The following is a 25,973-nucleotide window of genomic DNA, read 5'->3' on the forward strand; positions in this document are numbered from 1 at the left end:
AAGTGACCTTGTTAAAAAGGAGCTTGTAGAAAACTCAGTTAGGATTCCGTAACTTCTAAGTGCCTCACAGGGCCAGATTTCATTTTACTTTTGCCAAAATATGGAGAAAAGGAAGGTCAATAGCTTTGAAATTTATTTTTGAGTACATTTAATTAGATGGCAATCAGATTTTCCTGTAACCATATGGGTGCAGGGCAAAATTTTACAAAGCCAACATAACATGAAAGCACTTCTTAAAGTGCAAACGAATGAATGAGAATAACCACCAGGTGTGTGTCTAAACTGTCACTTCCACAGTTAAGAGGAATCTGTATATAAAGTTTTTTTCTTGACCATGAGAGTCAAAGGATTCACATGTACCAATGTTTCTTAAACATACCTAGAGCCCTTTCGATGTCATTTCCAGAGGCTGCCATCTGCAACAGTAATGTAAGGATTGGGGATGCTGCTGGGCTAGTGATTCCAAATTGTAAGCTGAAATTAGCTGAAATTTCTTCTAAAATTCAGAGGTTTTGCACACAGTGTGGGAGATTGGTCAGTGCTTAAGAGAACTGAGAACAAGATACAGGAGATCTATGAAACAGTAAGAGGTGAGATTCGATTATCTGATCATGGATCACTGTATTTTTACCACCTTGGTGATTTAGCACCATGCTCTGCTCCTCCTCACAGCTTCCCAGAATTCACCAATAGCCAAAAGAAATTTTCAGTTTGGTGCATGAAAATCTTGAAAGGACTTGGATGAGATTCCTATTAGGGCAGAAAGAGGCTTTGGAAATCAACTGTCATCCCATCAGCCCACAGAAACACTCCAAAATACCATATTCTGGGGGAGAGAATGGAAAGTATCTAGAGCACCAAATGTGGCAGCTGGAAACAATTTAAAAAAATACGCAAGATGGGTAGGCTGGTAATGTTATGAGGGGTAAGAGAGGCAGCTGGGAGATTTAAAAAGGAAGGCCTGAGAGCAGCTGAAAGATGCCAGCAGTCTGTGAGCAAGAGTGTCTGAGAGCTGAGTGGCTGTGTGTGATGAAAAAACATGCCAAAATGATAAGAAAAACAGCTGGAGAAAAACAAAATTTCAAAGGCTCTGAAACAGGGATGGATATGCAAATTCTGCTAACACCATTGAATGAGTAAATTAATTACTTTTTTTTTTTTTCTCTGCTTTCATAAGTTCCTCTTGTTTTCACAAATGACCTCTTTTCCACAGAATCTGAAAGAGTCCTTTTCTGCTGCCTCCTCCTCCTCTTAATCTTTTGGGCTTTGGTTGTTTCCTTCACAGAAAATAGGTATCTCTGAACAATACTGTTCACTTGTTAATAGTCTCTTAAGCCATTGTTTTAATTGTTTATTTTTCTATTTCCTGACCTTATCAAGACTTTATCATTCAGAATGTGAAAATCCCTCGGTGGAATACCATTCTGTGTAAAGAGAATGCACTGGTAGCAATTGATTTTAATAATTCCAAATCTCATTCTGGGTAGGACCTAGAAGGTTTAGAGTCATAAAATCGTAGAATGGTTTGGAAGGGACCATTAAGGTCATCTAGTCCAGCCCCCCTGCCATGGGCAGGGACACACTCTACTAGACCAGGTTGCCCAGAGCCTCATCCAACCTGGCCTTGAACACTTCCAGGGATGGGGCATTGACAGCTTCTCTGGGAAACCTGTTCCAGTGCCTCACCACCCTCACAGGAAAGAATTTCTTCCTAAAATCTAATGTAAATCTATCGTCTTTTAGTTTAAAGCCATTATCCCTCGTCCCACTGCACTCCCTGATAAACAGTCCATCACCATCTTTCCTGTAGGCCCCTTTTAGGTACTGGAAGGCTGCAATAAGGTCTCCCTGGAGCCTTCTCTTCTCCAGGCTGAACAACCCCAACTCTCTCAGCCTGTCCTCCTCATAGGAGAGGTGCTCCAGCCCTCTGATCAGCTTCGTGGCCCTCCTCTGGACTCTCTCCAACAGCTCCATGTCTCTCCTGTACTGAGGCCCCCAGAGCTGGACGCAGTACTCCAGGTGGGGTCTCACAAGAGCCAAGTAGAGGGGCAGGATCACCTCCCTCGACCTGTTGTTCATGCTTCTTTTGATGCAGCCTGGGATACAGTTAGCTTTCTGGGTTGCAAGCACACACTGCCAGCTCATGTTGAGCTTCTCATCAATCAATACCCCCAAGTCCTTCTCCTCAGGGCTGCTTTCAATCCATTCCTTGACCAGCCTGTAGTTGTGCTTGGGATTGCCTCAACTCACGTGCAGGACCTTGCACTTGGCCTTGTTGAACTTCATGCGGTTCACACGGGCCCACCTCTCCAGCCTGTCAAGGTCTCTCTGGATGGCATCCCTTCCCTCCAGCGTGTCGACCTCAGCACACACAGCTTGGTGTCATTGGCAAACTTGCTGAGGGTGCCCTCGATCCCACTGTCCATGTCGCCAACAAAAATGTTGAACAGTGCCAGTCCCAGTACCGACCCCTGAGGAATGCCACTCGTCACTGGTCTCCACTTGGACATTCAGCCGTTGATCACAACTCTTTGAGTGCGACCATCCAGCCAATTCCTTATCCACTGGGTGGTCCCTCCATCAAATCCCTGTCTCTCCAATTTAGAGACAAGGACGTTGTGCGGGACAGCGTCAAATGCCTTGCACAAGTCCAGGTAGATGACGTCACTTGTCCTTCCCTTATCCACCAATGCTGTAACCCCATCATAGAAGGCCACCAAATTTGTTAGGCACGATTTGCCCCTAGTGAAGCCATGTTGGCTGTCACTAATCACCTCCTTATGTTTCATGTGGCTTAGCATAGTTTCCAGGAGGATCTGCTCCATGATCTCGCTAGGCACAGAGGTGAGACTGACTGGTCTATAGTTCCCTGGGTCTTCATTTTTTCCCTTTTTAAAAATGGAGGTTATATTTCCCCTTTTCCAGTCAGTGGGAACGTCACAGGACTGCCAGTACTTCTCAAATATGATGGAGAGTGGCTTAGCCACTTCATCCACCAGTTCCTTCAGGACCTGTGGATGCATTGCATCAGGTCCCATGGACTTGTGCACCTTCAGGTTCCTTAGATATTCTCGAACCTGATCTTCTCCTACAGTGGGCGGTTCTGCATTCTCCCAATCCCTGCCTTTGCCTTCCATGATTTGGGCAGTGTGGCTAGAGCACTTGCTGGTGAAGACTAAGGCAAAAATGTCATTGACTGCCTCAGCCTTCTCCATATCCTGGGTAACCAGTTCACCCATTTCATTCCAGATGGGGCCCACATTTTCTCTCATCTTCCTTTTATCACTGACATACCTATAGAAACTTTTCTTGTTGTCCTTGATGTCCGTGGCCAGATTTGATTCTATCAGGGCTTTAGCTTTCCTAACCTGATCCCTGGCTGCTCAGAAAATTTCTCTGTATTCCTCCCAGGCTACCTGCCCTTCCTTCCAGCCTCTGTAGGCTTCCTTTTTGCATTTGAGCTTGCCCAGGAGCTCCTTGTTCATCCATGCAGGCCTCCGGGCCCTTTTGCCTCACTTTCTCTTGTGGGGATGCATCGATCCTGAGCTTGGAGGAGGTGATCCTTGAGTACTAGCCAGGGCCCCTCTTCCTTCCAGGGCTTTGTCCCATGGTTGTCTACCAAGCAGATCCCTGAGGAGGCCAAAGTCTGCTCTCCTGAAGTCCAGGCTAGTGAGTTTGCTGTGCGCCCTCCTCGCTGCACTGAGGATGGCTTTGTATTCCAGAGGGCTAGCTGGAGGAGTTGGCAGGTTTGAATGGTCTGATGAACAGTCTCTAGAATTTGGCAGGGTCTAAAACAAGTTTATAATAAGAATGTGGTGACTTTGGAAAGTAAACTTTAAACATGCGCACTGGGGCAGATTTTCAAGACATCATGCATTACAATTGCACCTGTATTTTTGCATGTATTTTATTGTACATACAGCTTATAATTTACTTGCATCTGATCACATATTTGAATGTAGTCTGGGTGCATGCATCAGTGACGTAAAGACATATGCCAATATCTGTATACAGTAGCATGTTCTTTACCTTTGAAATTGTGGCTCTGTGGTTTTTCAGCTGTGAAAGCAACAGACAGTATGTATGTACTTTTTTTTTCCATAGATCATAAGGAACAAAGAGCTTATGTGAAAAGAAGAGTACAGGAGAAGATCTTAATAGGTTTTGTCCCATCAAAAACTGAAATACAGCAACATGAAAAGAGCAAACAGGCTGTCTAGCTTCTCTGAAGCTGTTTGCTAATGACCTCCAATGAACTAGAAAATGTTAGAGAGCATAGTCTCAGCTTGAAGCCTGAGAGAAGAAAAAATAGCAGGCAGAGAGAAGGATGCAAAGAAAGTGAAAGACAGAATGGAGATAGTCCATGATTATTTTCCAACAACAAGAAAACACTAATCAGGCAGCAAATTTTTGATACCTGACCTACAGTCTTATGTCCACACCAACACGAAAAAGACCAGCAGCAGCAATTTTGGAGGGCATGAAAGTAGACTCACAGAATAATAAAATAATAGAGCAAATTGAAAGGGGGAGAGAGTACGAAATGCAAATTAAAATATATTAGACTGAGTATTTTATGAAAGACATCTGAATGATTACCACTTATTATTGGTGAAATATAACTCATTATGTAGCATATACTAAATATTTTAAATAAAGAAAAGGTCAGGTTAAAAGATTTACAATCCAGTCTGATAAAATACCAAACGAGACAGAGAGAGCTAGAACATTTGCCAGGGAAACTTACGCATGTCTGGCATAGGGGAAAATACTTGGAATGCATGAGAAGAAATGTTCATGGTGCAAATTAATTGTTTTTAAAGAAAGCATTTAAATTAACTTTTCAGATACCTGAAAGCCTTTGACTACTGTGTATTTTAAAAGAAGATCTTTTGTTTTGGAAACCCTTGACAGTATATTCCCCTAAGAGGATCAATTAATCAAAAGCGTAAACTTACAGGAAATTTTGCACTTTCTATGCTTAAGTAAATTTCTTGGAATAGGAAATTTCAGCTTCCCTTCCTCATTTTCTCCATGATTAGCTGCAGACTAGGCAATTTATTATTCTACATTCTGTTGTAAATATATATGACCTCTGTTGTTTTTTTTAAAAAAACAGTTTATGAGAAATGAGTGCAGGTGCACTTATCTGAAAAGAAGTGAGATAGCGGATTTGAGAAATAATGGGGGAGGCACTGTCCAATGCATTTTCAATGCATTGCTTTTGATGGTTGAAACAGCTCTGCCTTCTACATGTCCTGCTTTCCAGCCTGTAGGTTAAGAAGATTTTTGCCAGTGGCTTTGCACCACCTTGTGACTTAGGAGAATTTCCTCCCAGGAAGGCTGTCCAGGTTCATGTAGCTGTAGCCTGTGAGAAAGAAGGAGGATTTCAGTTGCAGAAGGAGGAACGGTTTGATCAGCTCTATTTTGAATTAAGATGAGGCAGTGGTGGAGAGACTGAATTTGCAGGACCTCCTAAAGCAGGAACATGAGCCTGTAAATCCTGACAAGCTGCTATGAAGTCTAAAAACTAGAGATGCACCTAGGTGGCTCCATTTAAATGGAGTGCAGTACTTCGGTTTTGTAGTTGGCATGATTCCCCCATGTGCTGCTCTTTGAGTGATCTTACTCCGTATTGTTTCGCAAAAAATCCCAAGATGAGGTACTTCCTACCACTTCTCAAGAATGAGAACAGCATGAGACATTTCACCACTGATAATTTTTTCAGACTCTAGGGAATAAGCTGAGCATCACTTTAATATTTCTTTTTCCCTTCCTCTCCTCTCCACCAGGTCATTATCAGAAGAGGACCCAAAGTTCATCACAAACATGAACATGTACCTACCCTTTCTTCTTTCTAGCACATCACATTGAACAGCAGAATTATCCTTCCACTAAACACATACACAGGTGTTAGAGTGTGTTCCCATACTACAAATTTTGGAGCAAGTCAATGCCCAGTAGAGCAAAGTGCTGTTTGGAGAGTTTACATGTAGCCTGGTCTGCTTAACAACAAGGCCGTCATGAGTTGTTCTCTGGGGTAGCCAAATAGTCTTGCAAACACAGGTAATCCTCTAAATACCAGGATCTATGAATAGTGCAGTAAAATAATTATTTTCTTGAGATCGTTGCTGGTTTAGGAATTAAAAGCCAGTTAGTATCATTGAGTCTTTCACCTGTTTGACTGACAGAACCTGAGACTTTGCAGGTAACCCTGCCTAAATTTAATAACATCCCACTGAGAAACAGTTTGTTTTCTTGTTGGCATAGTTATGTCTTTGTCCTCAGGAGTCACCAAATGGGCAATAACTACCCTCATTCTCAGTCAGTTAAGACCTGGAAGATTTGCTCTTAGTTTTTAAACTCCAGACAATTGTACCATCCTCATAAGCACATTAAATACCACAGTAAATGTTAAGAATCCATGAAAATCTTTTGATGTTTGCAAGTAATAGCAGTTTCATCACCACCATGGAGCAGACTGTACTTCTGACCCCTTTAGAGCAAACCTCTCTGGCCTCCAGCAATTCTCTCAGGGTATGTTCAGGCAGTTCTTCTGTTTTCAGTCTGGGCCCTGGCTCCAGTCCTGGCTATCGAGCCCATCTTGATCGCGCGCAAAGCTTGCTGTTCTGTTCTGTCTGCAGCAACAGCTGTAGCAGTTAGCAACCAAGCCGTCCTGCTGAAACAAAATATCATTAATACGGTGCAGCCGCATTTCAAATAAACCATATCTTAAATGCAATAGAAGACAGAGTAGAGACAGTGCCTGCTTCTCCCTAATATTGCCGTTCCCTGAGTTTAGGAAAGCCAGATTCCTTGAGGCTCCTCCACACACACAGTTTGTATCTCTGCCAACCTGTATTCTTAGGGAACTGCTGGCAAGCACCACTGCCATTGTCGGGATCAGACCAAGGCGCTGCATAAGGTTTGCATTATATATGAAGACAAGATACAAGATCTTTGAAGCCAAATTCATTCTTTGAAGTTCCTGCAGTCACCAAGACTTTCTTCCTCAGAAAGTCACTACAGTGCTGCTTTGTTCGCCCTTTGCCTAGCCTTTATTAAGCTAAACCAATGTATTCACAGAATCACAGAAGGGAAGGGACCTCTGGAGATCGTCTAGTCCAACCCCCTGCTACAACAGGATCACCTAGAGCAGGTTGCACAGGATGGTGTCCAGGTGGGTTTGAATATATCATATATTTCACACAAGAAAGCCTTTCAACCGTGGTGTGCCCTTCTCAGGCGCTCACTCAGCTGAGCTACCACAGCCATGTCAGGGGCAGCTCCCTTCTGACAGAAGCCCTCTGAAGGCTGATGGGCACACTTCTGTTTTCACACTCAGCTGCTGCTCTCGGAGCTTTACGTTAGATTCTGATTTCTTTTGGCCAGATTCCAGGCGTTGTTAGAATAGACAGGAAAATTGCTGTTCTTGATAAGGTCAGAGGAAAACCAGTTTTGAGATACAGTGGTGGAAGTGGAACTGGTGACATTTACAGAAGAATAAAGCCTGGAGATCTTTGTACTCTCTTTTACATGAAGAACAGTATAAATTATGATGGCACTCAGGTTAGTGAAAGGATGCACTTTACAGAAAATGAGAAAAGAGTTTATTTGATAAAGTGGTTCACTACTGGAAAAAAAGGCAGTGCTGATGAAAATCAGAAAAGAATAATGCATAAACATGCATACCGTGATACTTAAGACTTAGTTTAAGAAGACCACATTTTCCTTAAATAGTGTTCGTAACATATATTCATGCCAAGGAATGCGCACTACTCTATAACCGTATATTGAAAAAGAAACTGTGGACATTCCTTATTGCACTAATGTGCTACTTACCATCTTCCAAGGCTAGGAAGAGAGCATACTGGACAAGGAGAGCAGCCCACTTTTAAGGTCCTTCATTACTAGTGTGATGAAGAAATTACATTCTAACTGAGACTGACTATCACTTAAAAAAACTTTGGACATACTTTGAAAAAAACTTCTGCTTCAATTTGATATGCTTGCCCATATTTACTTACCTGCATAAAACATTCCCAAATTGTCCGACTGTCCTCAGTGAAAACAAGATTTTCCTCTAGACTTTCATTATTTCTATCTTCATTCAGAAATATTACTAATGAACAAACTAGGAGATGAATTCCAGCGGTTTGAATAAATAGCCAGGGAGTTCCAATTTTTGGCAACGGTATGGCATCCACAGCCTTGAGCAAGTAATCAGTCTGTCCTTTGAAGCAGTTGGAAAATACACTCATGTGTTTCTGTTGAAAACTATTCAATTGTAGTGGTTCTTGTCAGGAAAAAATCAGAATATTCTACTCCAGTACTTTCTAAGTACAGGGATATTTTGTTTTTAAACAATTTATGATTTTTTAAAATAGTTTTTTTAAATATTCAAAACACAAAATGTTTAAAAAATTACCTGATTTTTTTTCTGGGAGGGCATTTTGTTTACTGCAGTGTTTTAAGCTTTAGCTTATTTTTGTCATCACTACAAATCTAGACAGAAAAACCCTAACAGTAGATGTTTTTCACAGGGTAGCAAAATCCCTTATCTGCTATGCCAGATAAAAACATGTCCTGTTCTTCAAGTGTGTGGTAAAGATTGATTTGTGTCCTTTTGCAAGTGCAGTGTCAAAACTCTTTTAACAGCTGAATGATTGATGATGGATTCACTGAGCTTTGCTTATAATCTACCTCTGTCAGTTTTGGTATTTTGACATCTTTTTCTCTGGTTCAAATGGAATTGGCAAATTTAGAAGAAGGTAAGTTGTGGATAGGAAGAGCTATTTTGTAAAGATTTTTCCACTGTTCATAAAGTTTGAGGTGAAAGACTGTGGGGTGGTCTTAATGTAACTGCAACATTTTGCCCAGTTTAAGTAGGAAGTGAGTGGGCACCTGCAAGAGCCCTTGTCCTGTATAGAAGTGGTGAGGACATCACCCCACATAGCCACATCTAGAGAGGGGAGAAGAAGCAAGAGGAACACCTATGGTCTGGTTGAAAGAATAACATGAGGATACTGAGCTAAAGAGTACATGTATCTCAGAGACCTCCCACCAACTCATTTGGATATCTGTATCTTTTGACTTTTAGATGCTTGGTGATGAAACAGGCTTTGGTGGGTTCCTCCCTAATCCCAGACTGCTTACGTCAAAAATAATGATTGTGTAAACTAGCCCATCTCAGCAAAGTTGGCACATGGAACTGCGAAATGTTCCAGAGCTAATTTTCTTTATGTTGAGAAAAGCTGATAATTGTTCTATGTGCACATCTGCATGTTTGAACACAGTAAGTTTTCTCCTTACTCTTTGACACTAGGTCAAGCTTATTTTTTCTCATAATTTTAGACTGGGCTTTGGAGGAAAAAAAAGAATCTGTAAACAACCCCCCAAAGCCCAATCATTGGTAATAGTAAGCCTTTTGTAAATTTACACATAACCGTGCTATTTTCAAAGTCCTTAAAAATCTTTAGTTGCTGCTATTGTAAGGTGTTTTCTTGGTTTTGCTAAATGTAGTGTATAACAATATAATGAAGGTGTTCCTTGGGATCCTTATGCCTGATAATATGGTGACATGAATGTAGTAAACTAGCTTAAAAGAGGATTTCCCCATTGTTTTCAGTGATATACAAAGAACAACTGGATGTAAACTTCTAGCATGCATCTTGTAATATAGTCTTACTAATCAATAGGCTATAATATGTACTCCTTATGGTAATATTAAATGTAGGGTAAGGCTGAGTGGTTTTCCTTTCCTTGTATTATCCTATTCTTCCTACTGTACTCACAGCATTGTATATTTTGGTGATTATTACAAGGCCAAATTCCATCATAATCCTCAGGGTTTACTGCTCATAAATTTTTCATAAAAAATTTTCTATGGGCCATGAGCTTTTTACAGTTCGACTTTGCCCAGAGCCTGTTTTATTGCTAGTTTGAGGAAGTATAACCTAATGGTTTGAAGTTCAAGCACACAGAAAAACACAAAACAGAAGTTACATGCTTTGCAACCTGAATACACTACTTACATGTTTGTTTATACCAAAAACCTGGAAAATAAATTGAAATTGAACTGAAGACAATTCAAACCATATGTGCAAACTATTTAAAACTGAAGCATAGGTTCAGAACAGAATGCTTTTTCTCACCAAGCTTTGAGCATCACTAGGCAATCGCTCAGTTTGAAATGGCTCAGCATCTGATGAACAAGACTAAGAGGGGCTCTGAATGGTTGCATCATGTTTTAATCCTAATACAGTCCTTTCCAATGTTTGGAAAATCCAATAAAAATTAGATACAATGAACGCTAGTAATGCCAAGTTACGCTCACTAGTTAATAGGAAAATACAAAAATTAGGAAAAATTACAATTCTAGCTGTCAGCTTATCAGTGTAACCTTTCAAGGCATTACACCTTTTTAAATCTACACATTCCTTAACGATGGTGTTCTTAGTTTCAACTTCTCCCTGCTTTCCTTCCTCTGCAAGGAACACGGCACTGGTCACTTTTTACTGTAAAATCTCTTTCAAAGGTTTTCAAACACAACTGGAAATTGTATTGTGTGCAATTTCTCACTGCTTACATATTTGCCATCTTTCAAGTAAAATGCTAACATTTCTGCTGAGTATTCACATATTTCACAATTAAGGGCTGCTATTTCTTGATTATTTTATTTTGGTCCTGGTAATATGAACTATTTGCGTTTCAAGCATGTGAGGTGTTATTGAGGTATTTTATGTTCAGCTACTCATTTAGCAAAACTGAGTTAGGGTTCATGTTATACATCCAAACCCAGGTTTGCTAGAGTGGAACATGCACATTTACATTTTTGCTGAGGTTATTTAATCTGTCAAGTTACAGAGCCAGCATGCAATTGACCTTTATAAACTGAATCATAAACTTTTGTTCTGTTCCTGTTGTGGCTTACCACAACACAGTCCCCCTCCAGGGCAGCAAACATTCCCCTTTATGCTCTACCCTGGGGTGTCTGTCACCTCCGGATGGAGGCAGGGGAAGGTCCCGGGATGCTGACAGCGGTGTATATATGTAGGGCAAAGGTGCTTTCTTCACCCTATATCAAATAATATATTACTGTGCCACATGGTTTCCTGAGCCATCTGTATCCTCTGTCTTCCACTCAGAGGGACTTCTGGTTTTAATTTCTACTTGATACCGTGTCCTGTAGGCAGACCCACTCTGGGGCAGGGAAATGGGAGAAGAGAGTAGAAAATGGCATTTATTAAGTGTTTCCTACTCACCTCCCTGCTGGGTGTTTACATGCATCTTAGCAGAAAGAACACTACATTGCACTCCGCAAGGTCACAGATCATAGAATCATAGAATCATTTATGTTGGAAATGACCTTTAAGATTATCAAGTCCAACCATTAACCTAGCACTGCCAAGTCCACCACTAAACCATATCCCTAAGTACCACATCTACACGTCTTTTAAATACCTCCAGGGACGGTGACTCAGCCACTTCCCTGGGCAGCCTGGTCCAATGCTTGATGACCCTTTCGGTGAAAATTTTTTTCCAAGTATCCAATCTAAACGTCCCCTGGCACAACTTCCTCTTGTCCTATCACTTGTTTAGTTGAGAGAAGATACCGACATCCACCTGGCTACAACCTCCTTTCAGGGAGCTGTAGAGAGCACTAAGGTCTCTCCTCAGCCTCCTTTTCTCCAGGCTAAACAATCCCAGTTCCCTCAGCCGCTCCTCATAAGACCCTTCACCAGTTTCATTGCCCTTCTCTGGACATGCTTCAGCACCTCAATGTCCTTCTTGTAGTGAAGGGCCCAAAACTGAACACAGCACTTGAGGTGCGGCCTCACCAGTGCTGAGTACAGGGGGACGATCACTCCCCTAGTCCTGCTGGCCACACCATTTCTGATACAAGCCAGGATGCTGTTGGCCGCCTTGGCCACCTGGGCACACGACTGGCTCATATTCAGCCAGCTGTCGACCGACACCCCCAGGTCCTTTTCCTCCAGGCAGCTTTCCAGCCACTCTGCCCCAAGCCTGTAGCATTGCACGGGGTTGTGGTGACCCAAGTGTAGGACCTGGCACTGAGCCTTGTTGAACCTCATACAGTTGACCTCGGCCCATCGATCCAGCCTGTCCAGATCCCTCTGTAGAGCTTCCTACCCTCAAGCAAATCAACACTCCCACCCAACTTGCTGTCGTCTGCGAACTTACTGAGGGTGCACTTGATCTCCTCTTCCAGATCATTGACAAGATGTTAAACAGAACTGGCCCCAGTACTGAGCCCTGGGGAACACCACTTGTGCCTGTCCACCAACTGGACTTAACTCCATTCACCACAATTCTTTGGGCCCAGGCATCCAGCCAGTTTTTTAGATCTTGAGGTCAGATTGCCAAAGGCAGTTGGGCAACACTTCTCAGCAGCCAGGCTATAAGCGCTCATTAAGAACAGAAAATTACAGCATCAGCCCAGAATGTTAGTGAGTGTACCAGTCCTGGACAACTGAGTCTTATAATCCTCCATGGTGAAATGAAGTCTGACCCCAAGACCAGGAAAAGTCTTTTCTATCACTTCAATTTCACTCTGCCCTCTTTTGCAGATGAAAAAGACTACTTTTGTGGATGAATGAACAGCTCAGATTCTGCAGTCAAGCCTGTGCTTCTGTTGAATTCACTGTAAGAGTGACAGCTGCACTAATGAATTTCAATATGAAGATTATATGAACATCCTCCCCAGCCCCTCATTCCCCAGAGAATTGGCCAAGACTGTCATCCATTTCACACAGGCTTCTTTCAGGCATCAGGTAATGCTTTCGGTCATTAGTGGCTTGGACTGATATTGAACTGTTGAACTGTTGAGTATTCTTAAAGATTACAAATCCATCAGATGCTTCTCAGTTCAAATACTACATGCAAAAAGGTGCCTGGCCTTTAGGTTTTTAATAACACCACTTTATACTTTCAGGAGGGGTTCAAGAACAAAAGAAACTGACAGGTGTGGAAGGGGATTGATCCAGGGACCTCCTGAGGAATCTCAATACACGTAAGTCCATGGGACCAGATGGGCTGCACCCAAGGGTACTAAGAGCTGGCTGTTGTCATTGTGAGGCTGCTCACTATCATCTTTGAAAGGTCATGGAGATTGGGGAGGTCTTCCATGACTGGAGAAAGGCAGATGATGCACCCGTCTTCAGAAAGGGCAAGAAGGACAATCTAGGGAACTACAGAACAATCATAAAGTGAGCAATCTTGGAATTTCTAGACACATGAAGGAGAAAGTGGTGATCCAGAACAGCCAGCATGGATTTACAAGGGTAAATCATGCCAGACCAACCTAATTGCCTCCTGTGATGAGATGACTTCATTTGTGGATGAGGGGAAAGCAGAGGATGTTTTCTACCTTGAGTTTAGCAAGGCCTCCCATGTGGTCTCCCACAGAATCTTTGTATCCAATTTCAGATGGTCCAGTCTAGACAGGCAAAAAACCAACTGGATCATTGGTCAAAAGGGCTCATGCTCTGTCGGGAGGCTGGTTACAGTGGAGTTCCTCGGGGGTCTGTCCTGTCTGATATCTTTATCAGTGACCTGGAGGAAGAGACAGGATGCAGTACTATCAGGTCTGAGGACTAATGATACTAAATGGAGCGTGTAGTTGTAGTTATAGAATCATAGAATCATTTAGGTTGGAAAAGACCCTTAAGATCAAGTCCAGCTGTTCACCTAACACTGCCAAGTCCAGCACTAAACCATGTCGCTAAGCGCCACCTCTACACATCTCTTAAATACCTCCAGGGATGGCGATTCAACCATCTATACAGTTGATATGCTTGAGATCAGATCTGCTATTTAGAAGGATTTGCACTTACTAGAGGACTAGAACAACGGGAACCTCACAAAATTCTGAAGACAAATAGAGTCCTTTATCTCAGATGGACTAACCTCCTGCATAGGCCAGGGCATGACTGGCTTGGTAGCAGCTCTGATGAAAAGGACATGGGAGGCTTGGGGTAGGCAGCCGTGAAAGTGCATCAGACTGTATCAACAGGAGCACAGATGGCAAATCAAGGTAATTATTTCCTTTTACTCAGCACTCATTAGACCACAGCTGGCATAGTCGGTCCAGTCTTGACTCTCCCAGTACATGAAAAGCTGTTGATAAACTTGTACGACTCCATTGGAGGGCCAACAGGATGGCTGGGGGTTGAAGCATGAGATTTGTGAGGAGAGGCTGAGGCACTGGGGTTTGTTCAGCCTAAGGAAGAAAACAGCAACTGTCCAGTTTCTAGGAGGAGGTTACTGAGAAAATAGGGCTGGGCTGTCTGCCAAAGAACGAGACCAAGGTTATAAACGAATGAGGGAGGCTCTGGCTAGATAAAAGGAAAAAAAAATTGACACTATGGGGATAATTAGGTAGTGGAATAGATTACACAGAGGGCTTGTGCAGTCTCTATGTGGAGGACATTAAGACCTGACTGGACAAAGCCATAAGCAACTTGGGACCTCCTAAAGTCCCTTCCACAGTAACTCTCAGGATGGATCTTCTCCATCTTCTCTGTAGAATTTCCTCCACATAATACAGTTCGTATCACTCTATGTATATAAAGTCTGTGCATATGCTGCTATTCGCCCCACAGAGCAGGAAAATTACATAAAAGGTTGCCCACCTAGTTTTAACTAAACAAGATCTAAGACAATGTGAGCAAAAACATCACTAGACAGGATGCGACAACATGTTTTTATTGTTTTAATACGAGTGAATAGATTAAGAGATCTGAAATGTTGTAAAGCAATATACGTACTGAATAAATAATATGCACAGGAGAGTCATGTCTGCATTATAACACTGGCTAATATTCAGAATATGTAAAATAAATCCAGTGACATTGGATAAAGTCCATAAAAATGCTATCCTGTCTTCCCTTGTATGAAATTGTTCAAGTATAAAAAAATCCAATACAGTGTAAAATATCAAATTCCATTTCGGTCAAGAATAAAAATTGCAAGTATTGTAGTTTCACAGGACAATGTAAAGCAGCATTTTCTAGCAAAGGGAAAAATAGTCAGTCTACATACAGATGAGAAAACGGCACTAACGTATTTGAGAAGTCTACATGAAAAACTAGTAGAGGGAAAAGAATGAACTAGCAATATTTTATGTAAAACTCTAAAAAAGTGTTAATTTAAGAGTACCCTCATACAGTGCACGTACTGAATTTAAATAAATCCAAGTCAACATCCTTACTTAATTAGGTTAATATTTAATATGCTACATCTAAGCCTACTAAATAATTTATGCCATGAGATGAATACATAATTTTACAGTGTCACATCTAAAGTTACTTTCTTTAGAGTGCAGCATAGTAAAACTTTCAAAATAAATATTTTCTTTTTAAATAGCATAACAATTAAGGCACAGTATAAATCACATACCATTAACCCTTCAAGAACAGCAGTTTTGGTAACAAAAGTTGCCTTGTGTACTGTATGTTTGCTAATAAATATTTTAAATATAATCCTGAAATAGATATTAAAATTGTACAAATCATTTCAGAAAAGGAAATTCCCTTAAAACAGTTCTTAAAGGTTTTAATTCATTAAGTTTCTTCCTGCCTTTATTCAAAAGTTATGAATAGATGCAATAAATAGAAAGGGAAGGCTGTTGTAGTAAAGGGCTGATCCTATTTTAGAATCAGAATAGCTGACACCAGCAGTTAAAGTTTCCCAAAAGTGAAACAGGATGGGGCGAGGGATTAGGATGTGACAAGCTCATCACATGAGCACGAGTGATGTGTTCTGTCCAGAACTGTCTGTGTTATTGATTGTCTCTACAGCTGTTGCACCCCTTACTTCCACATCACTTGCTCCATAGTTCCACTCATCCAGAGGACAGAGAAGAAAATAACTTTGGTGCCTGTCCGCCATCTTACTAGCCGGCCATCTTCCTTGGGTTGTTCGATGCCCGTTAGTGAGACAGTGAGAAGGTACTATCTCACGAAGACAACTTCTGAAAGCTAGAAAGGACAATCAGTGCTTTAAGCTTGTTTCCTCTTAAAATGGATAAAGATTACATATTGCTGACTGAGTTTTTTCCCTGGTTCAAACTTTTCAAACACCATTTTCTTACTTCTAAAAGGCAGTTTTGCTTCCCTGATACTGTAAAAAGTACACCTTTGCTTTTTTTGGTTCTTGTTTGTCTGTTTGAAAATATGAAGTCCCATTGCTACTCCTGCCACTCTTTCATGACAGTACAGTATTTTTTTTCCCATTTTCTTCTGGCTTGATACTTGAAACTAGACATGCCGCACTACCCCTCCCCTCTAACAACACGATTTGGATGCATACTGTATGAAGACAGTGGAATAAAAATCTTTAGTTTCGCAATAGCATCGCTTTCCTTAAAGCTCCTTAGTTAATATCAATTGTCTCTGATTAACTACTTATACTGGAAGGCTGAAAAGAGGAAGAGAAAGAAAGAGCTTCCTTCAGGAGTCCATCTGCTATTGCATACGGTCTGTCTGCAGCTGTTGGGGCTGGTACTGGCCAAAAGCAGCAGCAGCCGCAGCGGCTGTCCCAGGCGCTGCTGCGGTGATGGGCTGCTGCACCGCGTAGCCGTAGCCCCCCGCTGCCACGTACCCGGCAGCGGCAGCCGGCGAGGCGGCGTAAGGGTACTGCTCGTAGGCGGCAGCGGCGGCGGCCGAGTACTGGGCGTACGCAGCTCCGGTGTAATCGATGTAGGGTGTAGTGGAAGCAGCAGCTGCTGCGGGCTGAACGTGGGGAATTACCACTCCAGGCTGCACAAAAGCCTGTGGATAGACATAGTGAGCAGGTATCCTGTTGAAAGATGGGAGAGGGAGTTAGAGTTGGTACGCAAGTCAGCGCCTAAGCGTCATATCCATACTCCGAACTAAAACAAACTCAATTTAGTTGTTGTTATGTGCATAGGGTTGCCACAATAACTAGACTCAATGGACCAATTATCAGTTCACTGGCCTGAAGAGATGCATCGCTCCAAAGCACAGCATTACAGCTGAGTTTTAAACAGGAGTGTTTAATGTTGCTTGAGGATATTATGTTTAATACTATCAAAATCTTTAGAAGGACCAGGATTACTGATGTCAGTTTTAAGACAACTCCAAAGGAGTAAGCTTGATTATTCCATCTGGAAAATTGCGATATTTGTTTTTGAAATCACCTGGAAGTAATTTTTATTACCCTGCTTCTCACTTAACTACTTGACTCTTAGTAAAATTATTTCCTGCATTACTTTATTATTAGTAACTGAGCAGTTTGACAGCATTGCTATAATGAGTTTGAAAACAGCCAATAAGGCAACAAAATGGTTGAACCCTGACTTTACGTAGTCTTCTCAGGGAATGGCGGGGAGAGCGTATTGTGGCAACCCTACTTAAGTTGCTATGCAGACTCAGCACACATTAATTCCTCTGCAACCTCAGTCACCCTTATTAAAAATAAGAAAAAAACCAACACAGGCGACAAAGGAGTTTAAATAAAGTTCACAAGTGTGGTAAACACAGCAAGAATCACACTTTCCAAACGAACGATAGTGCAGCTCACTCCGTCACAAGAGGCCATTGAGGGGAAGCTACATAGATGCTATTAAAATCCATAACAGTGACTCCTAAGTACATGTGCATCACACTTTTATAAAAGTTTGTAAGGACACAAGGGTCAAACCTGTTTGATTATCAGGCCACTGATGTCCTGTTTTGTGCCAGCTTGTTTATTTCTATGCAAGACATACAGCATAGAGTTTTTTGGGAGGTGGGCATAGGATTAAGTCTAAATAGATCTGGTGCTTAACAAAAGCAAAAAAACAAATTGATAGCTTAAGAAATAACCATTCTGAACAGATCAGTACACACACTTTCCCATCGTCTCCAAGTCACAAAACTTGCTTCCTTGGCTTGCTCACTCAGCCCTTCAGTTTTGAAAATTGATCGTATTGTCTTAGCACACAAGTGTACATACACGTTCATCTCATAGTTGTATTTTATCATATAATATGATTTAAAAGAATAATATACTCAATATAATTCTCATTTTACATTCGTAACCCTGTCTTGCATCTGGATTTTCACAGAGAAGTCCTTCGTATATGCAACTCCTTTCCAGCCAGTGAATCTTTATAAATCCATGAAAAACTGCTTGTGGAGATTTACTATTATTTCATACTGAACTTTACCATTACAGACAATGCTAATGACTGCACCAACCTTTTAGTGCACTGTAAGCACAGATGCAAATTGCAATGGTAAAAACTGTCCTCTTTTCTCAAAATACAAGATTTAATGGAAAGGGTATTTTTGTTTGTTTCATTTTTAAAATAACTTCAAGATTTACTTAAGTGGTCAACAAGGAAACATTTCAATCAGAAGGGACATTGTCAACTAGAGTCATAGTAAAACATAGTTTAAAATAAGTGATAGTCAGGCTTTAGAACAGCCTAGTTTCCTTTTTAAGAAAAAAAGAGCTCAGTTGATTGAATAGGAATGTTAGCAGAGAGAAATGTTCAGTTGCCATGTAAAAGACAGGAACACCACAATCATAAAAACCCAACATGTCAATCGAATTCATTTCCTAGTGTGTGAAGGGAGAAATGGAAAAAAAAAAAAAGTGACAAATAGGGATTGGGAAAGGAAAGGAAACATAAAACAAAACCATAAGTTGGGTTTTTAACACTCACCTAATTTATGAAGTGATTAGCCAGAAGTGCATTTGAAGCATACTTAAGCTGGCTCTGTGCATTTAAATACACATCATTACCTGAGCTCTCCATACGAAATGGACGAGCATAAACAAGCATTTTATGTTGGTCACCCATCGAGTACAATCCTAATAAATATAACACCATGTTGTTTAAGTCTTAAGGAAAGAGGTATAAAACCAAATCTGAAGTCACCGAGAGCCTCTACTGCATCATTAAGAGTCCATTTAGCACCACGTGAAAGGAATCTTTACATACAGCATTTATGAAAGAGACTGATTCTAACAGAAGAGACAGTCAGCAATCTTATCTAGCTGCTTGTGTTGACTTGCACTGATGTTACAAAGATTTTCTGAAGACATTAGGACACTTGGCCATATCCTTGAACAAGACAGAAAGATACATGTGCTCCCACTTAAAACTCTTGTGACTTGTTTTATTTAAGCCAAGAAACTAACAGGTGGTGAAGTTATGAAACATTATCTGTTTGCCACATCTTACCGTACAATAAACATAAACCCTGTGCAGGCTCCTCACCACCATGCCATTTCACACGTGATGATTGACAGCATAAGCTGCAGTGGGGCTATTTTTGATCATCTGTCATGCTACAACTGTTTTGAGTCGAGTAAAATGGCTTTATATGGCCAAAGTAAATTTCTACCTACTGCAGAGGCCAGCACATGTAGATCTCAGCCGTTCAGAAGCCAACTGCTGTTAATGCTCTGCCAGGTCAAAAGCTGAACAAGCAATTCCCAGTTATGCTGGATATCCATAGTATCTTTAATTTTAAATAAAAGCTGCTGCACTACGTTTGAGAGTAAGACTGTGAGAATTAGATACGGTTTAAGCTTTCTTTCCTGGCAGTAGTTTTTATTTTTGGAACGTAGATTTATTGTTTTATGCTTTTGCAATAAAGGAAGAAGGAAGCCACATTAAATTTTAGCAGTAACTGTAGCTTTGGGATATTAAACATTGAATGACATACACTCCTGCCATGTGCCTTAAGACCTTCATTGTTGTTAGAACAGAAGATTTGTGTTTAACTAAGACCTCAAAAATAATCCTATAAGCAATAATAAAGTGACAGCTAATTGTTTCAAAGGAAAGAAGGGACTTTCTAGACTACTGCAGAGAGCTGTGGCACATAGAAAACCAGCAGCAGTAGCACATCATTGAGTCTCGACATGAAATTCTTGTGAAAGTAGATATTTAGTTTTCAACTAAATGTTTTGCTTTGGCCCTTGCATGGCATCATCTGGTTTCATAAGCGTAAGTGAAGAGTAGATTTTCACCAATGCAGTTTTCCTTATGGCAGAAATAGCTTACGTAAACATCAAGACATACAAGACCCTTAATATGCTTCCTTTTAAATTTGTGTCTGATCCCATTAAGAGGACATTTAGCATTCTGCAGTTTAACTTCTGACTGTTCTGGCTTCATTCCCTCTTTCCAGATTATCTGTAGTCTAGTCTTATACAGGTCTTTTGATCAAAAACTCGAGAGGGCTTTTCCTTCTCTCTTAAGAAAGGCAGAATTGCTTAACTCTTGGAAGATAATACCAAGCAGGTAGTATCAGCTAACCATTTGATAATGAACTTAGTAACTTTCGATTTGACTCTGCTCTTACTAAAAACAGTGGGAATGTTCTCATTTTGATTGAGATACAAGTTTTAGACAGAAAATACAGGGGAAAAAAATATCTCCAACAGAACAAGTCGTATCCTACACCAGTACCTCTGTATAACCCCATATTTTCTCACCAACATTAAAGTAAAAATTACATAAGCAAAATGAGAAAAGCTATCTTAGGAGACAAAGTCCTCTTGCCCCTCCATAAATTCCTATTGAATTCAGAGATAATATTCTAATAAACAATCCTGAAAACAGAGCTGTATAGATAACCAGTCCTGTGATCAAACAGCTTTCTACGAAACACACCAACTCTAAGATAGATGCTGATTGTAAAGAGCAAGGAGAAATGTTATTTGGTGGATGAATTGATCTCTGCAGCACTGAATAAAGAAAAATTCCCAGCATTTTAAATGCTTCATGCATTGAAGCTAATCTAGTTGCTGGCTCCCTCCACCACAATAATGTTGTACTTAATTCAAAATATTGTACTTCTGCATCTTCTCAGTAAAAGTAATGTAACATAATCCAATTATTTTCAGTTTCTTATTTGATAGGTGGGGAACCATATCAAAACACTGCTGACCATATCAGAATATGGCAGCACCTCGCTAATTTGCACTCTGGTAGGGAAAAAAAAAAACACAACAAAATATTTGGAGCTTTTTTGTATGGATTAGTAGAGTATTCGTAGTGAATCACCACTACGACCTGTTTTACACAGCGTATTAGTAAAGTGTACTTTTAAAAAGTGCAACTGCACAGGAGGAAGAAAGGCTTTAAGGTGACCATGTATTTCAGTGCAATCCATGTAAGATCCTCTAAGAGAGAACTCTTCAGTAAAAGTAGATCCAAGTAAGCACTGAAACAACTCCTCTTATTGTCAAGGAATATAGTGAATGAAGATGGTCATTCATCCTAATGAATGCTGTTGTTCTTAATCTGAACTACATTCTTTAGAAAAGGTGCAAGTCATTGGAAATTTTGAGGAGGAAGTGGGATGAGTAATCTCCTTTTTTGCACAAGGTAAAAAAAAAGGCAAAAGCCAAGGATTAAAAATGACCAATTTCATATATACGTGACCCTGCAACGAACATTCCTTTTCTTTAGATTTCTTTACATTGCATTAGAAATAAAACCTTATTCAGCCTGTTGGAAGAACTTCCCTGACCTAAACATGATTTACATGATCTATTGTTCGCTCTGGGTAAGGAAAGCAAGAGAGTCCTACACTTGCACAGTCCTTTAAGCAAGGGATTGCCACAGGTTCTCCTTTTCTCTTGTGCTCAGCAAATACTCAGTGTCTCCATGGCTGATCCCCAAGCAGTTCTCTTTGCAAGAAGTGCTTTAACAACTTTGGACACAACGCACTTCCCCTCCTGCCTACTGTAGCGCAGGCATCATAAACTGATCATGGTATATACACTGCCATCTCCTCACACTTGAAAGAAGTCAAACAAAATACAATAGAGGATAATCATACGGAAAAAAAAAAAAAAAAGACAAAAAGTTTTCCACAACCTCCCCATGTGTCTCAGAAGAATCAACATTCTCTTTTACAAAGTATCTGAAGTTTCTAGGGAAACTTTTTCCTACAGTTTTGAGGACAAGAACTGTTTCCTACCGGTTTTACAAATCAAACTACCAAGAACCTACCATTGCTTAATAACAGCTAGGTACAATATTCTAAAGCTATTCTAGTCAAATAAATAAAATAAATTTGTGACGCATTTTCCCTACTTTATTGTTAGCTTACTCATTAATTAGCAAAATGCATTACTTTGCAATGAGTTTCTCAGTCGGTGTGCATTAGTGAAGTGACACTGTATGGAAAGTTTAAAGCAGACTTCACCTCCTAATTATATGCCTATAAGAAGCAAGAGTTAGATCTACTTAGGAATAGTATACTCAAGTAAAGGAGAAATGCGCTACATATTAAAGACAGATTGAAGAAAAAAAATCTCAAATTAGAAAGCCTAAATGGACGTACATTGTTAATAAGGAGCTCCACACCCCTCCCAAGAACAAACCCCCCCCAAAAAATTATGAACATGCAAGCAATACGTTGATTTACTTAAAAATCAAAAAGTCACACAATTTAGCACTCACTACAAAATATGGTTAAAAAAGTCACAGGCTACAGCTTGAAAGCAAGGAAAAAAAAAAAAGGCCCTTTGCTCCCCATGGCAAAGTCACTCCTCAATAACAAAAACAAAATTAAAAAGACCCCCCCAAAAAACTTTCACTACAGCTCTTTCAATTAAATAAAAGCACACAGTTTAGCTATCAACACCACTTCATTACTGTAATAAATAAATAAAAAAGCACACGGAGGTCTATTGACTATATGAAAAAAAACATACATGCATCGTTAATCACCATTTTAGCTTGTTTGTGTTTGAGTCTACTGGTTACAGAGTTTAATTCCAAACAGAACTATTCCACCTCTTATCATCATATCCTTCTGATCAGTTATCTTAACTGTAAACGATCCCTGTCAGATTAGAAAGAGATAAATAACATTGAGTCAAGCTGAAAAAAGAGAAATGGGGCACAGCAATCTTGCATTAAGTCATACCTCCTTGTTTTATCATAGGGTCATACGGGACTGGACTGCTTAGGTGGAAGGGACACGTCCCACACAACTTGACTCAGCTGCGGCATTTAGAACATGACCGACAAGGTGAGTGCATTTATGGGTATACATTTATAAGTCTGAGAACTTTAGCACTGCTGGTGAGATTATAAGGCTGCTACTGCAAGAGGCCTTCAAGGATCATACTTTTTCTTTCCTTCTTTAAAAAAAAAAAAGAAAAAAGATTTTTCCTCCCCTGTTTGAGGTCCCATTGACCAGACTTACCCAAAAGGCCTTTGTATGAGAGCTGGATGAAGCTGCTGGACACCAAAGGCAAAACCTACCAATGAAAACACATCACATTCTCTGTAGGGGTGTTATTTTGGCTACTTATTTATGCTATATATACACATGCACACAAACGCAGAGTAACAGCCTTCACTAACAACCTCCAATGATGATGTTTGAAAGGCTGCAGAAGCACAAATTAGGAAGTAAAATGTATCAGTCCGTATATACACACCCCCCCCATACATCCATACAGAACTTAAGTGCACGCTTTCCTAGAGATGTTTAGCAGAACGGCTTTTTCTAAACAACAAGCACGAAGTTTTAATTCGCATTTTATTTTGTGCTCCATTCTGGTCCCTAACTTTAGCCTCTGAAGGATTATATGGTACTTTCTACAGCCTTAAATTCGAGCCATCTCTACTCATGAGGACTTAGCGTGGGGGTCAAATCCTGACTTCATTTCTGTTCTTCAAGTGCTCAAGCATAAACTCCTCCTTTCCTTGATAGACATTTAATTACTGACACAGGTGTTCCTCAGGCTGAGCACATGGGGATTCAGAGCAGCCTCCTTTAGAGCACAAACGTGTGCACACTCTGCGCTCCTGCCTCTCTTGCTGCAAAGCAGCAGCTTGGGAAGTGCCGAGGACATCAGATTGGCTCAGATGTGGTCTTAGGAAGAGCCATTTCATTTTAAGGTCTGCATAATAGCTCCCATCTGTTTGAGGAGTTTGCATTAAGATATTGTTTGCATTAATAAGACACACATTGGAAGTGATTAATTCCTAGGCCAATCCCTGCAATGATACTGTAAATGGTCAGCGCCACCACATTCTCAGCAGTAGGAATAACCAATGAAGTGTCTGAGCTGCGGAAGTCTTCCTGGGGAACTGCAGATATTTTATTCCTGATTGATTTTGGTTTTTAAATAAGGCACATGTAGTACAAAATAGCCAGAAAGTTACTACACGCTGCATTTACAAATCAAAACCAAAGCACACCCAAACAGTGAGCGTACTTCAGGAAAGTGCAGGGCAGCACTACCTTTTTTTAAAAGTTTTACTCTCTTCGGAAACCTGAAGTACAGAGAGAAAAGCCGTTCAGGGCCGCTTCCTCACCTGGCTGCATTATCCGCGGCTTGGCACCCAGGTACGCCAGGTTCACGTTGGCTTTCCTGCCATCGATGATGGGGTTGGGGTCTTTACAAGCCCTTTCAGCAGCAGCTCTGTCAGCCATGGTGACCTTAACGGGCGATGCTGCGCATTAGATCCCTTTCCGCGGGGAAGCTGAAGCCTCTCGCCCGTGGCAGAGACCCAGCTGCCTGCCCTCCCCCCCCCCCCCCCCCCCCCCGCCCCGGGCGGCGCTGGGGGACAGCCGGGGTGCCGAGGGGCCCCCGACCCGACCCCCGTCCGCCTGCCGAGCGGAGCGCAGCGCCCCGGCGGCCGCGCCGGGAGCGGGAAACGGGCCGCCAGTAGCCGCGGCCGGCGCAGGGCGGAGGGCGCGGGCCGAGCTCCGCCGCCGGCAGATAACCCCCGGCACGGCCGTATCAGGGAGCAACAGGCGCGCTGGCATTGCTGCGAGAAATTAGGCAATTGCCTCCTCAATCTCCTTTTTCAGTAATTCCCCCCCTTTGCTTCCCTCTAAACTCACCAGCAGGGAGGGGAGAGGAGAAAACAAAACAAAACAAAACGGAGAGAAAGCCAAACTGCCCGACGCTCCCTCCCGTCCCCCGAGCCCGGGGCTGCCCGGCTCCTTACAGGGACGCCCGCAAAGTTTATCCGCGATGCCCACGCAGCCGTCCACCTGCCCCCTCCCCAGCCGCCTTCCCCGGCCCCCGGCCGCTCCTCGGCACTTACAAAGCCGTATCCCCGGGACTTGCCCGTCTGCCGGTCGGTGATGACCACCGCCTCCTCGATGTCGCCGAAGACCTCGAAGTACTTGCGCAGGCTGGAGTCGGTGGTGTGGTAGGGCAAGCCCCCGACAAAGATCTTGGTGTAAGTGGTGTCCTTCTGCGTCGTGTGCATTTTCCGCCCGGCCCTGCGCGCCGCGCCGCCGCTCTACACCCACGCGTGGCCGCCGGGGCGTGCGGGTCCTGGGCGGCGAGACCCGCTTCCAGAGTCAGCCCCGCTCTTTTTTTCTTTTTTTTTTTTTTTTTCTCCTCTCTGCCCCCCCGCTTTTCCCCCGTCACCCAGTTACAACGCAATTCCCTTTTGCTTTTGCAAACCCAGCTTCCTCCTCCTTCAAAAGCGGAGCCTCGCAGCCTCCGGAGGTTTTGAGGTAGGTACCGGCAAAAGGAGGAGAGGAGGCCGGGCAGCAGCCAGCCTGGTGGCCGTAGCGCTGGAAAAGAGCACAAGCAGCAGCTGGAAGAACAGCGCAGGGCCTGGGCGCTAACAACTGAGTGGCCTCTCCCCCCTAAAAGCCACCGGGTCGGCACTCGGTTCCTCCTCCCCCTCCACCTCCTCGCAGGGGCGGGGACGGGCGGCGGGGCGGACACCGCGCTCGGCCGCGGCCCAGCCGGGGCTGACACACAGCTGTTGGAAACGGCTGGATGCCCCTCCGTGCGGCGAGTGCCGGCCCTTGGAGCCGTCAGGCGAAGGGGCTGCTTCAGAAGTGCCCCGCGGGGAGGCTCGGTGCCCTCCGAGGCGGGTTTGCCCCGGGCTTGTGCAAATCGGAAGAGGCGGGAGGCAGGGTCTTGTGGGGCACCGCTGCCCGCGGGCAGGGCCGGCTCACTGGGAGCTGGAGGTCCTCAAATGTTTCATTCCC

The 25,973-nt window shown here is 42.3% G+C and overlaps 1 protein-coding gene and 3 long non-coding RNA genes across 9 annotated transcripts in view; 2 read left to right on the forward strand and 2 right to left on the reverse strand.

Moving 5' to 3' along the window:
- LOC142600459 (uncharacterized) overlaps window positions 1-12,726 on the forward strand; it is a 30,174-nt gene extending 17,448 nt beyond the window's left edge. Inside the window, exon 3 of the long non-coding RNA XR_012833950.1 lies at window positions 12,591-12,726. This is a non-coding gene — a long non-coding RNA (uncharacterized LOC142600459). The remainder of the gene's footprint in view (window positions 1-12,590) is intronic.
- On the reverse strand, window positions 5,113-25,651 carry RBM24 (RNA binding motif protein 24). Of its 6 annotated transcripts, none has more exons than XM_075745090.1 (6): window positions 25,067-25,651; window positions 24,329-24,452; window positions 23,208-23,262; window positions 17,686-17,737; window positions 16,624-16,821; window positions 5,113-13,575 (listed from the first exon to the last, which is right to left on the reverse strand). In XM_075745090.1, exons 1-6 carry the CDS (start codon window positions 25,232-25,234, stop codon window positions 13,492-13,494), a joined length of 681 nt encoding a protein of 226 aa, XP_075601205.1. In that variant the 5' UTR covers window positions 25,235-25,651; the 3' UTR covers window positions 5,113-13,491. The 6 variants fall into 6 exon arrangements, with proteins under 6 accessions (XP_075601205.1, XP_075601208.1, XP_075601207.1 ...); XM_075745092.1 differs by lacking the exon at window positions 5,113-13,575 and adding an exon at window positions 14,712-16,001 and having other exon boundaries at window positions 25,067-25,649; XM_075745093.1 differs by lacking the exon at window positions 17,686-17,737 and having other exon boundaries at window positions 25,067-25,648.
- Window positions 5,113-25,973, reverse strand: part of LOC142600458 (uncharacterized) — a 99,208-nt gene continuing 78,347 nt past the window's right edge. Inside the window, exon 2 of the long non-coding RNA XR_012833949.1 lies at window positions 5,113-11,625. This is a non-coding gene — a long non-coding RNA (uncharacterized LOC142600458). The remainder of the gene's footprint in view (window positions 11,626-25,973) is intronic.
- Window positions 22,942-25,973, forward strand: part of LOC142600457 (uncharacterized) — a 136,504-nt gene continuing 133,472 nt past the window's right edge. Inside the window, exon 1 of the long non-coding RNA XR_012833948.1 lies at window positions 22,942-23,030. This is a non-coding gene — a long non-coding RNA (uncharacterized LOC142600457). The remainder of the gene's footprint in view (window positions 23,031-25,973) is intronic.

Source organism: Balearica regulorum, chromosome 2 (assembly GCF_011004875.1).
Source record: "Balearica regulorum gibbericeps isolate bBalReg1 chromosome 2, bBalReg1.pri, whole genome shotgun sequence".
Taxonomy (NCBI): domain Eukaryota; kingdom Metazoa; phylum Chordata; class Aves; order Gruiformes; family Gruidae; genus Balearica; species Balearica regulorum.